This window comes from Nicotiana tabacum, chromosome 7 (assembly GCF_000715075.1).
Source record: "Nicotiana tabacum cultivar K326 chromosome 7, ASM71507v2, whole genome shotgun sequence".
NCBI lineage: Eukaryota > Viridiplantae > Streptophyta > Magnoliopsida > Solanales > Solanaceae > Nicotiana > Nicotiana tabacum.
Window position 1 is genome coordinate 153,914,973 of NC_134086.1, and position 15,874 is coordinate 153,930,846.

Consider the following 15,874-nt stretch of genomic DNA (forward strand, 5'->3'; position numbering starts at 1 on the left):
TTTATGGGTAAAAATTAAAGGACCGAATATTTTAATTGGGCATGTGTCTTTTAATAAGGAACTAAGTGGCCCTCCGTTAAAAATAAAGGCATGTTTTACAGAATAATAGTAGGGTTTGTAACGATCGAATAATATAATGAAGGATATATTTAATTAATTTTTAATAGTGCAGAGATATATTTAACTTTTTTCCGAATCGTGTAAGAGAAAAGGTGGGACAAGTATAAGCGTATAAGGGATATTTTGACCTTATTTTCCTTTAGCTTATATGCTTGTGCTCTAGTGAGATTACATGGCTTTTCAGCAGTAGTGCATGGAAAAATATGGCAAAGCGGCTATCCACGTGTATATATCTATGACTTCAGAGCATACCTACGGGACAAAAGTAAGTCCTCTTACAAATTTGGCAAGGGAGGGAAGAAAAAGGAATATAGGAAAACCGAGAAAGGCTTAAAGTAAGTGCGATCACATTTTTCTTAAATAAGTGACCCCTCCGAATTGAGGTAGATTGCCAGGGGCGGATTTTTATAGGCATTATGAGGCACGTGAACTCATAATTTTTCCGCAAAATTAAATATTTTACGTACATATTTTTTAAAACTAGTATGCTAGTAACTTTTGGCACCCTTGCTCCAATAAGGTTGAATGATATACTTGGTTGAAAGTTGAGTTATTCACCAAGAGAGATAGGGATCAATTCCCACCTAATATATTTTCTTCTTCTTTTTTTAGTAGCTCTAGTACCCATATACTAGAAATTCTAGATCCGCTCTGTAGATTGCAATGCTTTTATGCGATATAACAAACATATGATTTGTAGAATTTATATATAACAGTTAATTTAGATTGAAATTGTAATTTTTCAAAACAAATTCTAGCTTACCACAACAGATATGTCCCTTTGTAGATTAACTGTCAAATAATAACAAAAATAAAATTTAGGTAAGGAGTCTTTCAATTGAAGTACTTTTCTAGAAGGAAAATGATAGAAAAGTATTTAAATGTTAGTTTTTAGATTCTACTTTCACCATGGACACTAAAGAAATCATTTAAAATAGTACATTTCAATCGTACTTCTAATGTCACTCTTAAAGTTCGTTTTTATTTTCTTTTTAATGTTACAAACTATATAACAATTCAATCATGATGCAACCAAATACCAACTATAAGTAGATTTACATAATTAAGTCATAAACTATTGAGTGAATGTATAGCTTCGGAAGTTGTTTATATCTGAAAGCATTTATAGCTTCAAAACTTTCTGGTTTATGGACCAACAGAAAACGTTGCTAAATAATCTTAAATTTAATATAGTTACAGATCATACTCCAAACCAAATCTGGGGAAAGGGAAAGGAGATAGCACTATGCCTTGAGCGCCAACATTTATATGTACAAGTCAAAATGTTTATATGATTTTTAATCATACATAATTAAAAAAAAAATATAAAGGTCTTTTCTTAATTCTTGTAGAACAAGTTACAATCTCTCAATTGTTATCGGGAAATCAAAATGTAAGACAGCCAATGTTGAAACAAAAACCGGACTAGCACTATTGTCTTTAAGTTTGCTATCCACTTTATGTTTATCATTTATTATATGGTTATTCTTGTTATCATTTATGTAAAATTGGTTTATACGAAAAATAATCCTGAAAATTTGCAACTGCGCGAATATAATGGGCAGTCTAGTGCACTAAGCTCCCGCTATGCACGGAGTTCGGGGAAGGGCCGAACCATAAGGGTCTATTGGATACAGCCCTGCATTTTTGCAAGAGGCTGTTTCCACGGCTCGAACCCGTGACCTCGTAGACACATGACAACAACTTTACCAATTACGCCAAGACTCCCCTTCAACAACTCTGCGAATATAACTGACAGAATTAGCTCGAATTTTCCTCACTTGCAATTACACTTTAAAATCTCCAGCATAGAATATGCTCAAGGACATGTTATTGTTGTTGCGGAAGCCAAATGTATATAGTGTGAATAAGTCACAACTACTATACCGAAAATTATGACAGCCACCAAATAATAAATAAGACAATAAAGCAATAATAAAAGGAACACCAGAATTTACGAGATTCGGCCAACTTTGCCTACTCCTCGGACACAACCAATATTTTATTCCACTCCAAAAATACAAGTGAAATAATACTAAAGAGAAAAGATACAAATGCCTTAAGAAGATAAGAAGGCAAATGAGAGGTGTGTTTAAATCCTAAACATTAAGCCTTCTTTTATAGGAGGAAAATCCCCTCAACTCTTCTTTTCCCACCGATGTGGGACAAAAATATTTGTCAAACTTAACAATTGTGTCATATATCGTTTTACAATGAAGATGAAACTTTTTTCCTTACAAAGAAGAAGCCAGAAGGGCCGGCATCAGGCTGCAGAGCTAGCATTACAGGACTCTCCGCGCCTTGTTCAATAGACAATATCCCACTGTTGTAAGTCATATCTGTTTTCACAAAACCAGGGCAGATGCAATTGATCTGTATAGACGGATACTTCTTTGCCATGACCCTCGAGTAAGTATTCATCGCTGCTTTAGAGAGTATGTAGGCTGACATGAGAGAAGGCCAGCCCTTGGCTTGGAGGGTATTTTCTTTATTGTCCCTTAGATATTGTTCAATAACCTCTTGTATTTTCTCCTCAATGGTTAGCAAAGCAAAAGAGTGAATCAATTCAAAAAGTTCATTGACATGATGAAGAGTCTCACAATCCATGTGCCTTTGGTGGAGGCGCTTGAGCAAATGCCGGGGTACGCTAAGTTCATGAAAGATTTGGTAACAAAGAAGAGGTCGATGTAGTGTGAAACAATTAAAATGACTCATCAAGTGAGTGTCATAGTGCATTCAATGGCACCCAAGCTTGAGGATCCCGGAGCTTTTACTATCCCTTGTACTATCGGAAGTGCGGATTTTGCCAAGGCCCTTTGTGACTTGGGGGCTAGCATAAATTTGATGTCGTACTCGGTCTTCAAGACTTTGGGAATTGGACAACCTCGACCCACTTCAATGAGACTTCAAATGGCGGATCGATCGATGAAGCGACCTTTGGGAATAATCGATGATGTACTTGTCCGGGTGGATAAGTTTATACTGCCGGCTGACTTTGTCATATTGGATTGTGAGGTGGACTTTGAAGTGCCGATTATTCTTGGTCGGCCTTTCCTAGCTACGGGGAAGGCATTGGTTGATGTTGAAGCGGGTGAGTTGACTTTCCGAGTGGGGGATGAGAAGGTGGTACTCCATGTTTGCAAATCAATGAGACAACCTAATAACACGGAGGTGTGTTCATATGTGGACATTGTCACAGCTGTGATAGTGGATGACACAAGTTCCATGATCCATGTTGAAGATCCCCTTGAGGCCGTGCTTCTTAATATGGATGTCAATGATGATGCTAGTAGAGTGGAGTGCGTGAATGCATTGCATGGTATGGGTTCATATTCATATGAGCCTAGGAGGCTATCTTTGGATCTTGAAAACCGCAAAACTCCACCAATAAAACCATCGATTGAAGAGCCACCGGTGTTGGAGTTGAAGCCACTTCCTCCACACCTCAGGTATGAATTCTTGGGTTCAAATTCTACTTTACCTGTTATTCTTTCTTCTTGCCTTACTAACATGCAGGTTGAGACCACCTTGGCGGTTCTTCAAAAGCGGAAAAGGGCAATCAGATGGACTCTAGCTGATATTCGGGGAATAAGCCCCGCATTTTGCATGCACAAAATCATCTTGGAGGAGGATGCAAAGCCTTCTTTGGAGCATCAAAGAAGACTAAATGAGGCGATGCAAGAGGTGGTGAAGAAAGAGGTTATCAAGTGGCTAGATGCAGGGGTAGTTTATCCTATCTCTGACAGTTCGTGGACCTCTCCGGTGCAATGTGTGCCGAAGAAGGGTGGTATGACCGTGGTGACCAATGACAACAATGAGCTCATTCCCACTAGAACGGTCACTGGGTGGAGAGTTTGTATGGATTACCAGAAGCTGAACAAGGTGACTAGAAAAGATCATTTCCCATTGCCATTCCTTGACCAAATGCTTAATTGTCTTGCAGGCCGGGCTTTCTATTATTTTCTAGATGGTTACTCGGGGTACAATCAAATTCTAATTACCCCGGAGGACCAAGAGAAGACCACCTTTACATGTCCTTATGGCACATTCACTTTCTCTAGATTGTCATTTGGATTGTGTAATGCTCCGGCGACCTTGTTTAGGTCTAAGGAGCTCACCCCAGTGGACTCTTGTTTAGGTCTAAGGGCATCAGCATCAGCAGTGACTCCACCAATTCCTGCATTGTTCACCTGAAAATGCAAAATACCCACAGCAATTAAACAAGAAAATCAATCAAAGAGCAGAACATTGCTTTTGTGATGCTTCTTACCAAGATATCAATCCTGCCAAATTGGATCTTAATGAATTCAGCCAAAGAAGCAATAGTGGAAGGATCCATAACATCAAGCTGCTGAAACACCACATTTTCTTTAGCCAAACCGATTAACCCTTTGAGCTTCTCCACAGCTTCAACCCCTCTCGTCTCATTTCTAGCAGTCAAAACCACAACTACTCCCTGAGAAGCGAGCTGCCTGCATATTTCAAATCCGATCCCTTTGTTTGCCCCCGTAACTACTGCATACCTGCACCAACAATTAATTATAGATACAGCGTATGAGCATATAAAATAATTACAATGTTACAAGAGAAATTCAGTACTTTGTGGCTTGGCCTCTGATTTCTTCTGCCATTTAGAATAGCGTTTGATGTGATTTGAAGAAAGCTACAGTTTGCTCCGCCTCTAGTTTCCAAATAGACCCCGGCATCGGGTTGCTTACCATCAGATCAACCCATCTTGTCCACTTATGTACTGTTAGAAATTTGATTTGATAGCAAAGCAAACCCAAAAAAAATATAGAAAAAGCCTTGAGGTGTGATATTATCACATTTTAAAGAAAAAATGACTACTTGACTTTTGAGGCAGCACAAAATACTTATGTGAGATGCTGTCAAGCATCCCATTAACAGTTAACATATGTTGAAATTTTCAGAAAAGATATTCGACCTTTTTAGAGCAGATATGTTCCTTTGTAAATTAAGTGTCAACCAAGAACTAAAAAATAAAGAGTATATATTCAAGTATTTTATAATAAGAAAATGATCATTAAAGTACTTTGTGATAAGAAATTGATAGACAAGTATTTAAAATTTACTTTTCAAATTCTACTTTCAATGCGAGACTCCCTTAAAGATGGTGTCATTTTAAATAAGATAACATGAGAATTTCACAATCACACTTTCAATGTCACTCTTAAAGTTCCTTCTTAATTTCAATATCACAATCCGTACAACAACAAGTCCATCGCGATGCAGATTAAAATGAAGATATAAACAAATGAACGAATGCTTCGGAAGTTAATTATATCTGAAAGTATTTATAGCTTTATAACATATCGATACTCTGAAACCATACTAGTATTAATTTAAGTTCCAACAGGATGAAACCATACTAGTATTAATTCAAGTCAGTTAATGGATTCTGTGCCTTGAGCACTGGATGTAAATCATACTCCAGACCAAAACTGAGGAAAGGGAAAGAGAGCACAGTGCCTTGCGCGCCAACATTTATATGTACAAGTCAAAATGTTTATGATTATAAAAGAAGCATCTTTTGCAGCTTGTGAACAAGAAGGTAGGTTCCCACAATACAGTAAACGCGACACTCAGCTTCCAAGCGACAGAATAATCACCGGTAGAACTACCCTGAGAAGCAAGCGGTTCTGACCCTAGGCGATATGCTCTGCAAGACTAAGAATCTTGACATGCTTCTTTTTCCTCAACTCATGGGGCACTGGACCAAAAACTCTGGTTCCAATCGGTTCACCATGCTTGTTGATAAGTACCACGGCATTGTCATCAAACTTTACTTCGCTCCCATCACAGCGACCCCTTGGCATAGCAGCACGAACGACAACACCATAATGAACATCTCCTTTCTTCACTTTCCCACCTGGCTGAGCTTCCTTCACTGAGCAAACTATTGTGTCTCCTAATCTTGCTCCTTTCTTGCCCTTCAGTGCTTGGATGCACATCACTCTCTTTGCACCTGAATTGTCTACCACTTTCAGATTCGTCCTCATCTGTATGAAGGTCCTTTGTTGCTGAAGGACCAAAAACAAGTAAAGAACTTTAGTATCATAATTGTAACATGAGACGATTCAAATCATACTCAATATTAGCAGAGTTACCTCATAAGATTCAAGACCATTTTAATATAAACTTTTAGCCAAGTGATGTTGTTAAGGCGTTTTCTCTAATGAAAATAAGCATTTCATAATTTTGACTAGTAAGAAGGGTTTATCTTAATGTGAAGAATAAATTCTGTGGCTTGCACTATTACATTATACGCATGCATTAACAAAATGCACGCAACATCCATATTTCATGATCCATGGCTGATGCACATTGCAAATGTACTGGAAAAAGAATCAGGTTTGGGGGGGGGGGAGGGGGGGAGTGATTGAAATAGCAGAGCAGACTAACCTGTAACAAATGACTGCACTTCATCTCGTGTGTTGATCTTACTAAACCATCAGGATTGTTACAGAGGCCACTGAACAATGAACGACCCACTACTGCAGCTCATCAAACATGTTTAAAGCACAGATCACACATACAGACAAGGAAATAAGGAGCGGCAGATAATGCAATGTGGATTATAGCACAAGAAAGCAGTGAATGCAATGAGCTGATACAGATAGCATAATATCCTGTTGCAGTTACTAATGAACTTTCTAATGCACATAAAACCATCAAATTTTGAACAACATTTCGCAAGGTTGTCTTCCCGCAGAAATCTTTATGACTATATGGCTGATAAAAATCATATTACTTCCTTCTTCCAAATTAATTATCATGTTTGACTTAAAAATGATTAAATAAGTTGATACGTATAAATGTGTCGTGTCAATGCAATTATAGGACTAAGTTGAGGCCACAAGCTAATCTATTTCTTTTAAGAATATTGAAAAGAAACAAGAAAGAGAAGTTGTATCAAGTAAAAACATGAGTCTCGCATAGACATCATTTTGGACAATGAAGATATTCAATTTGGGATAAAATTGATTCAACAGAAGTTTTCTTGACACAAGAGGACTTTATCCTGTAAATGGGTAAAAACCCTCCCTTTACGTTATATATTAAGTTCTACCTGCTATGCAGTAAAGACTAAAGACCGTAAATGACATTCAGTGCTCGAGTAGTTTGATATCAAACTCCACTGAATGGACAGATTAGCTGGTAAGAGTGACAAATATAATAAATAAACATTCTACTTTTTGATGGAAAAATTATCAGAGAAAGAAAAAGGAAAAAGAGGGCTGACAAGCAACCAATACATTATATCACTACAGACAAACGTTTACTTCCTCTTTATGATCTCCTCCATGCAAAAAATTTAACATGACTTCATTGTGTGGATAGTAACTAGAATACGTCCATGAAAAACCTAATTGAGTTCATTAGACCATCCCCAATGAGAAATAATGTAAACTACCTCTCTACAGATCAAACACAGACAAAGGAGTATCTCGGCCTGCAACCCCTAAAACGTACTCCTATGTGTTTTCCTCGGTGGTTTTCATTTGGTTTATCTGCCTGAAACTACATCTTCCGCCGAGGAAAGGAAAAGAGAGAAAGGGAGGGGGAGAGAGAGAGAGAGAGAGACATCACTGGCATTTTAACATATTTGTCACATCATTGAGAAAGAGAGAGATAAGTTCCATCTCATACAAATGTATAGCATACTGCTTCATCTTAGCAGTCACAGCAAGTAAAGCCCCTTACCACGAACCAACCGAGAAGAAGAAGATGCAGCCATCACTGGAGAAGATTCTGCGATACGAAGGAGAAAGTTAAGTACAATACCATCCACAAATAGCCATAACACAAGCAGTACAAATTAAAACAGCCATAACACAAGCAGTACAAATTAAAACACCAATTGTGCCAATAGGTGTAAACTATATTCAAATAGATTTAGTGTAATTTTTTATTTGGTAATTAGATTTAATGCAATTAATAATCAAATTATGTGAAGTACTAAGCCAGCAAGTCTACATGTGGGACAGACAGCCAGGGATCAGGGGAAGAAAAATTCAAGCATCAAAGGCATTGATAACTTGAAGTTTCCTTTCCCTCTTTTTAGTTTTTTGAATATGGTAACCCCCACCTCCCGGCCCAACCCCCATAACCCCCTTATCGACGAGCCAACAGGGGGCCTTTTTTTACTTTGCTCTTTTGGTGATTTGAACCCTCAATCTTATGGTTGGAGTGGAGGATCCTTGCAATAGGGTATTCCTCCATTGTCTATTTTCCTTCAGAACTCTCATCACAAAATGCACATTAATTTATTTTTTTTCAGCACCAGGTCTACCCTTATTTTCACAATTTCAGAGAAAGATCATTGCAAATTGCACCATGAGTGCCTCATGTCAAGAAACTAATGCTACACCCAGTGATCTGGTTGCAATTAGTTAATTAAACGGAGAAAATAAGGATGTGCACTCAAATTTTCATCGAGAATTAATTTGAACTGCAACAGGATGAAGTGCTGTGCCCATTATTTTGCCGGAAAAGCAATTGCAAGCTTCGATCAGGATTCAGAATACTAAACACTTTAAAGAAGTATGCAACCTTCAGAAACTATCTACATTCAAAAAAGGCCTCTTTTAAATTCCGGCATTAGGAGTTAAATACGACCATTTAGACATGGAAAGACGCAGGGGCGGATTTATAGGGTAATTTATGGGACACATGAACCTATAGTCTCTTCGCCAAACTAGATATTTTATGTATGTATTTTCTAGAATTAGTCTAATAGTATCTAAAGGCACCCACGCTCTACAAAGGCTGAATGGTGCACTTGGTAAAATACTCAGTTATTTACCCAAAAGAACAAAGATCAATTCTCACTTAATACTTTTTTTTCAGTTGTGCGCTCATGTTTTAGAAATTCTAGATCCGCCTTTGGAAAGAAGCCACAGAAAGCACCTCGTTGTTCACTAAGACATCCCTAATTCAAAAAACTACAAAAACAAGTCACTCCTGATTAAAGAAGTGTAGTCCCACTAGTGAATTACCTTAGCTTATACCTCTTGCTTCCCCACTAGTAGCTTTACAGAGTGTTATGCTTCTCAAGATCCTTACAATTTCTATCAATGCAATGAACTATACAATGTACCAAAACTCGCATTACAGAATTTTCATGTAAATGAATCAGTTAGCAACTGGAGTTAGAAAAATAACAAGTTTTCACCAATTTACAGTACACATTAGTATGACTAAGCCCAGAGAATCAACAAAAAATCAACAACAACAAAGTTAATCCAGAGCAAATATAAAAGATTTAACCTTTTATCTCAAAAAGTACAAAAAAATCGCCAATTCGCAGTACCCATTAATATAACTAAAACCCATATTTGAAAAAAAAAAACGCAAACTTAATGCAAAGCATATTTTAAGATTGAATCGTTTAGCTCAATGGGTATAAAATTTGGATCTTTTCTTGAAAGACTATTAATTTTCAAAATTGATAGACTGGTGCGCCAAGTGTGAAGACTTTATACTTACAGCTATAACGAATAGTAGAAAGATGAACTGCGAAATGAGGATCTGATATTGTCAATGGGTTGATGCTTCGTTTTGGCTGAGAACTGGAGAAAAATGAACCTCTGGTGCGTCTAGGTTACTAGGGTTTATGGTTTTCTTTTGCCTTTTTTTTTTCAATTTCGCTGTATAAAATTTATTTTCTCTACTTTATATTGTTACAAATATTCTTTTAGGTATAATATTTTTTTCAGAAAATCAATTACTAAAATATTAAAAATATGTGTAAATTAATTTTTTCTATTTAAATTGTAAATAGTCCTTTTTTCTATTCGTTTTGATAGCCAATAGATCACTAAGAAACATAAATCTAATGAAAAAGGAATTTTTTACTGCAAGGGTAAAGAGATTACATCCTTCTGGTATAAGTTATGAATAAGATGTTGCAAACTGAATTCTTTCACATTAATTTTAGCTTTTCTTTTTATATTTTGATCTTTTAAGATGAAATACGATAGAAGTATCTTACCATTTGATTACAATATCTATTTCATCTCATTTGGGATGAGTTGTTAAATATTTATTAGTATACATATGTTTCAATATAAAATAAGCAAAAGAATTAACAAAAATAGTTATATATTGCATTTTTTTTAGCCGAGGGTCTCCTGGAAACAGCATCTCTACCCTTCGGTGTAGGAGTAAGGTCTGCGTACATATTACCCTCCCCAAACCCCACTTGTGAGATTATACTGGGTCGTTGTTGTTGTTGTTGTAGTTATATATTGCATACTAAATTTAGTGACCGCATTCAAAAGAATAAAGTAAAAAATAAATAAATAAATTTTATTGAGTTGTCTCTATAAAATTATTGTTAGAGAAGAAGAACATTTAATCTCAAAAAATTATATTTCTTCATCTACAGAAAAACCAACCAACTCATTTAGTTTTGCTAGTATCTCCCCGGTTTGCCTTTATCTATTATGATTTTAGTTATTTTATATAATCTATTTTATGAATTTTCTCATCATAATTCAAAAGAGACTTTCTCATCTTGAATTCAAATAAATTTTATCTCTATATTTTTAAAATATATTTTTTTGTTTTTTTTTGTGAGTAAACTTATTTACTCGTTATTTGAAATTCTTTTATTGTTCAATATTTTTGGTTTTAATTTTATTAAATTCTGGTTATGTGGTATTATCTATTATATGACTTTTCTAATCATTATTGGAAAGGCACTTTCTTATCTCAAATTTAAATAAGTCTCAATATTCTATGTTTTTTGTTTATTATTGCTTTTCATTATTGCATTATTCATTATTTAATATTTTTATATTTCATGTGACGTCATGTTTTATTAGTTTACATTTTTTTAGTATTATTTTCGTGTGACGTTTTGCTAAAAAAATATTCATGTATTATTTAAATTTGTTAATATATTTTTCAGTATTATTAAAATACTCTCACATTATATTTTCACGTGACGCTTTATTAAAATAGTATTGAGAAAAGTCACTTGGTATTTTTAGGACAAATCTAAAAATATGTTTTAGTATTGCTAAGAAATACTCTCACATTACCTCTATAATATAGATGTTATATTTAAGATCATGAAAATATAAAAATACTAAGTAATGAATACTACCTGAATATTATTAAAATTTATTAATAATATTTGTGAGTGTTATTAATACTCTCACAATAACTCTATAATACAAATATTTTATTTAAGATCTTATTTTGTTACTTGAAATTTTTTAAATTTTCAAAGTCATTAAATATTTAATTTCTTAAGTAAATTTATTTACTATATATATAGATATTCCCGCCTTTTTCCCAGCTAAGGTACTTTTCTATGTCCGTTCGAGGACGAACGATTGTTTTAAAGGAGGAGAATGTGATGACCCGAAATGTCATCTTGTGTTTTAGAATTCAATTCTGCGCTTTTAAGCCTTAAAATCTCATTTTCCTTACCCACCTCGATTTGTGTGCGCAGTCTGGGCGTGTTTTCAAAAAGCTTTTATGTCAAAAGTTGATGAAAATAAGAAATTTTGCCCAAAACACTTCCTTTGAGTTGACTTCGGTCAACATTTTTAATAAATAGACCTGGATTCGTGATTTGACGATCCCGATAGGTCTGTATCGTGATTTGGCACTTGAGCGTATGCCCGAAATCAAAATCGGAAATCCCTAGCCCGAGATATCAGACTTCGTTGAAATTTAAAAGTTAAAGGCTTATTGAAATGGAAGTGTTTGACCAAGGTTTGACTTTTTGGATATCGGTTCCGTATTTTAGTTTTGAAACCCGGTATAGGTCCAATATCATATGTATGACTTGTCTATAAAATTTGATAAAAACGGAATTGGTTTGACGTGATTCGGGCGTCCGGTTGAGAAATTAGAAGTTTCAAAGCTTTCTTGAAAATTTCATTTGATTTGGTGCTAAATTCATAGTTCTAGGTGTTGTTTTGGCGATTTGGTCGCGCGAGCAAGTTTGTATGATGTTTTTAGACTAGTATGCATGTTTGGTTTGGAGCCCCGAGGGCTCGGGTGAGTTTCGGATAGGCTACGGAATGAAAATGAGACTTAGAACATTACTGGTGTAGGCCTCTAATCTCGCAAATGCGAGATCAGGAATCGCATATACGACCTTTGCAGGTTCCGCATTTGCGAGGAGTAGCTGGGCCATACAGTCTTCGCAATTGCAAAGAATTCTTCGCATTTGCGAAGTAAATCTAGGAAGGACACAGATCGCAAATGCTATCCTAGAGTCGCAATTGCGGAGGTTCATGTTCGCATTTGCGAAGGCAGATGAGGTGTGAAGGACTTCGCATTGCGAAGCCCAAGTCGCAAATGTGACATCTGTAGCTGATGAAAAGAGGCTTAGACGAGATTTTCTCCCATTCTTCAAATTTTCAAAACCTAAAACACAAGAGGCGATTTTCCAAGGACCTTCTCTTCCCCAAATCATAGGTAAGTGATTTTAAACTAGTTTCTTTCAATTTTTCACTTTATTTTACAAGATTTCAACCTAAAATCTAAGATTTTTATGGTGGAATTGAGGATTTTTGGGTAGAAACTAGGGATTTCGAAATTTGGGGATTTAGATCTCAAATTGATGTCGGATTCTAAAACTAATTGTATATCCGGGCTCAGGGTGAATGGTTAATCGAGTTTTGGTCCGAATTTCGGGTGTGGACCAAGCGGGCCCGGGTGTTGACTTTTGTTGACTTTTCCAATAATGACCTAAATCGAATTTTGTTATCGTGGGTGATTCCTAAGGCTCATTTTGAATCGTTTGGTTGGTAATTTGCTAGATATTGTTAGTTCGGAGGTTAGTTTGAAAGGCAAAGTCGTGGTTGAGCTTTGAGTGATCCTTGAAGCGAGGTAAGTATTATGTCTAACCTTGACTTGAGGGAATTAGGAACACTCATATTATTTGCTATGTGATTCTCATGTGAGCAGCGTATATGCGAGGTGATGAGTGCTTATACACCGCCAAATTATCTGTTTTTTTCCTGAATTACTGTTTTTCCTTAACTGCTTCCTTCCCTGTCTTAACTGTTATATGCTCTAAATATTTTTCATGTGTAACTGCTACGTGTTAATCAATATCTTCTTCTGTTGATCATGTTAACTCTTTTCATAGTTTCCCCTAATCCATGCTATTTGCTTAATTTGGCTTCTTTTCACCTTCTAATTGTAAATTGTTGGGTTGGTCTTGTTGTGTAGTATTATTTGTGTAGATTCTATATTGTACAAGGTTTCTTTTGGTTTGGTTTGGTATTTACTGATTGCAAAGGCCTTGTGATTTAGATTGTTGATTTGACTATGTGAATTAAGTGTTTGGTACTGATATATTATGGGATCAGGCTACATGCCACATCAGGCGTAATAAGGGAGGATTGATATGGTGGAATAAGGGTGAATATGTTTATACAGTGGGATCCGATTGCACGCCGCAACAGGTGGAATAAGGGTGGATTGACATGATGAAATAAGGGTGAATTATTGATATTAATACATGGTGGGATCGGGTTGCGCACCACAACAAATATATATAATATTTACTGTTATTGATATTGTTACGATGGAATAAGGAAGGATTACGTGTTGTCTGGTGGGATCGGGTTGCGCGCCGCAACAACCTATATGTTTCCATTTCCTTAGCTAAGTTGTTTCTTGGTATTATTATTTGAACTGGTAAAGATTGGTAATTCTAGACGACACTAGTGTATTTTCAAGGATGTGGTTATCAATTTCTGTTAGCTGTTTAAATTTTGTTCAATATTTCCATTATTATGTCATTATTATATACTGCGTACAGGTTATAGTGTAGGTGACCAACCTTAGCCTCGTCACTACTTCGTCGAGGTTAGGCTCGGCATTTACCAGTACATGGGGTCGGTTGTACTGATACTATACTCTGCACACTGTGCAGATTTTGGAGTTGATCCTAGCGGCGGTTATTAGCGTGCCCGGATTGGACATCGGCGAAGGCTTGAGGTACGACTGTTCAGTGCCCATAGCTCTTGGAGTCCCCATCCTCTCTTTTTTAGCTGTATAACTTTATTCAAACAGCTTTGTACTTATTTTAAATCTTTATGTGTATTACTTTAGAAGCTCGTGCGCTTGTGACACCAGGTTCAGGGAATTGTAATAGACGTTTGGCAGTTTTATCTTCCGCATTGATATTTCAGTTATTCCAGTTATCTCCCATTATTTAATTCAATTATAAAAAATGGATAAATTATTCTAACATTGGCTTGCCTAGCAAATTAAATGATAGGTGCCATCACGGTCTCGACGGTGGAAATTCCGGGTCGTGACAAGTTGGTATCAGAGCGCTAGGTTACATAGGTCTCACGAGTCATGAGCAAACTTAGTAGAGTCTGGAGGATCGATACGGAGACGTCTATACTTATCTCCCAGGGGCTATGAAGTTAGGAACAATTTCACTTCTACTCTTATTTGTCATGCGATTTTTTCTATCATTTCTGATTGAACCCTTCTATTCTGTTTTCTAGCAGATGGCGAGAACGTGTACCGCATCTTCAGCTAAGCAGCATCCAAATCCCCCAGCAGCAGCTCCTACGAGGGGCAGAGGATGAGGCCGAGGCAGGGGCAGGACTCAGCCTAGAGCTCGAGTAGCAGCACCAATGGTCGAGCCTTAGGTAGAGTTTGATGAAGATGCTCCAGCCCAGACCGTTCCAGCAAGACCACGTTAGTCCCCAGAGGGGTTCATTGCCACCCCGGTACTACAGGATGGTTTGGTCCGTTTGGTGGGCCTGATGGAGAGTGTAGCCCAGACTGGTACATTTCTTGTAGCACCAGCCGTCTCTTAGGCTAGGGGAGGAGCACAGACTCTCGCTACTCAAACTCCAGAGTAGATGGCTCCCTAGTTTCAGACTCCAACTGCTCAACCCGTTGGGGTAGTTCAGTCGGGCATTGCGGCACAGACCAGTGATGGATCGGCTTTGTCTTCTAAGGCTTTGTGGAGATTGGATAGGTTTATCAAACTTTTCCTAGTTCACTTCAGTGGTGCAACTTTAGAGGATCTCCAGGACTATATGGACAGTTGTCATAAGGTGTTATGGAACATGGGGATTGTGGAGACCAATAGGGTCGACTTTGCTGCATTTTATTTGTCGGGTTCCGCCAAGAAATGGTGGAGGGATTATATGTTGACTAGACCAGCTGGGTCGCCTGATTTCACTTAGGACCAGTTCTATCAGCTATTTCTTGAGAAGTTCATTCCTATCACTTAGAGAGAGGACTATCAGAGGCAGTTCAAGCATATGCAATAGGGTTCTATAATTGTACTCAATACGAGACTCGATTTGTGGATCTGGCCCGTCATGCTATTCTTCTTCTTCCTACCAAGAGAGAGAGAGAGAGTGAAGAGGTTTATTGAGGGACTTGCTCAGCCTATTAGATTGCAGATGGCTAAGGAGACTGGGAGTGAGATTTCTTTTCAGGCGGCAACCAATGTTGCCAAGCGAGTCGAGATGGTACTAGCTCAGGGGAGTGGTCAGGAAACTGACAAGAGACCTCGACATTCTGGTGGATTCAGTGGTGCCTCGTCTGGAGGCAGGGGTACTTTTGGTAGAGGCCATCATCCCAGGCCATATCAGCCAACACTTCAGATCCTATAGTGTTTCAGGGAGACGTGGCCTTTATGTGCCTCATTCTGGGCCTACAATGCACTGCCAACTCCTACCTGTGCACTTTTTATTCAGAGTTATTATCGTGGTTATCTGACCCG

At 37.2% G+C, this 15,874-nt stretch overlaps 2 protein-coding genes across 3 annotated transcripts; both read right to left on the reverse strand.

The window, feature by feature from the left end:
- Positions 1-2,328: 2,328 nt before the first annotated feature.
- Positions 2,329-4,751, reverse strand: LOC107783835 ((+)-neomenthol dehydrogenase-like). The gene is made up of 4 exons (XM_075218715.1): positions 4,720-4,751; positions 4,391-4,643; positions 4,173-4,310; positions 2,329-2,652 (listed from the first exon to the last, which is right to left on the reverse strand). Exons 1-4 carry the CDS (start codon positions 4,749-4,751, stop codon positions 2,329-2,331), a joined length of 747 nt encoding a protein of 248 aa, XP_075074816.1.
- Positions 4,752-5,583: 832 nt separating this feature from the next.
- LOC107783837 (large ribosomal subunit protein uL14mz) lies at positions 5,584-9,793 on the reverse strand. Of its 2 annotated transcripts, none has more exons than XM_075217885.1 (4): positions 9,631-9,793; positions 7,846-7,893; positions 6,544-6,635; positions 5,584-6,161 (listed from the first exon to the last, which is right to left on the reverse strand). In XM_075217885.1, exons 2-4 carry the CDS (start codon positions 7,877-7,879, stop codon positions 5,787-5,789), a joined length of 501 nt encoding a protein of 166 aa, XP_075073986.1. In that variant the 5' UTR covers positions 7,880-7,893; positions 9,631-9,793; the 3' UTR covers positions 5,584-5,786. The 2 variants fall into 2 exon arrangements, with proteins under 2 accessions (XP_075073986.1, XP_075073987.1); XM_075217886.1 differs by having other exon boundaries at positions 6,544-6,632; positions 9,631-9,770.
- Between the last annotated feature and the right edge of the window lie 6,081 nt (positions 9,794-15,874).

Coding starts and splice junctions, on each gene's coding strand:
- LOC107783837 (XM_075217885.1), bottom strand. CDS start 7,879: ATGGCTGCATCTTCTTCTTCTCGGTTGGTTCGTG. Junction 6,636..7,845: donor TTCTTCTCGGTTGGTTCGTG/GTAAGGGGCTTT, acceptor GATGAGCTGCAG/TAGTGGGTCGTTCATTGTTC. Junction 6,162..6,543: donor AGTGCAGTCATTTGTTACAG/GTTAGTCTGCTC, acceptor TTGGTCCTTCAG/CAACAAAGGACCTTCATACA.
- LOC107783835 (XM_075218715.1), bottom strand. CDS start 4,751: ATGGCAGAAGAAATCAGAGGCCAAGCCACAAA. Junction 4,644..4,719: donor ATCAGAGGCCAAGCCACAAA/GTACTGAATTTC, acceptor TTGTTGGTGCAG/GTATGCAGTAGTTACGGGGG. Junction 2,653..4,172: donor CAAATGACAATCTAGAGAAA/GTGAATGTGCCA, acceptor CTAACCATTGAG/GAGAAAATACAAGAGGTTAT.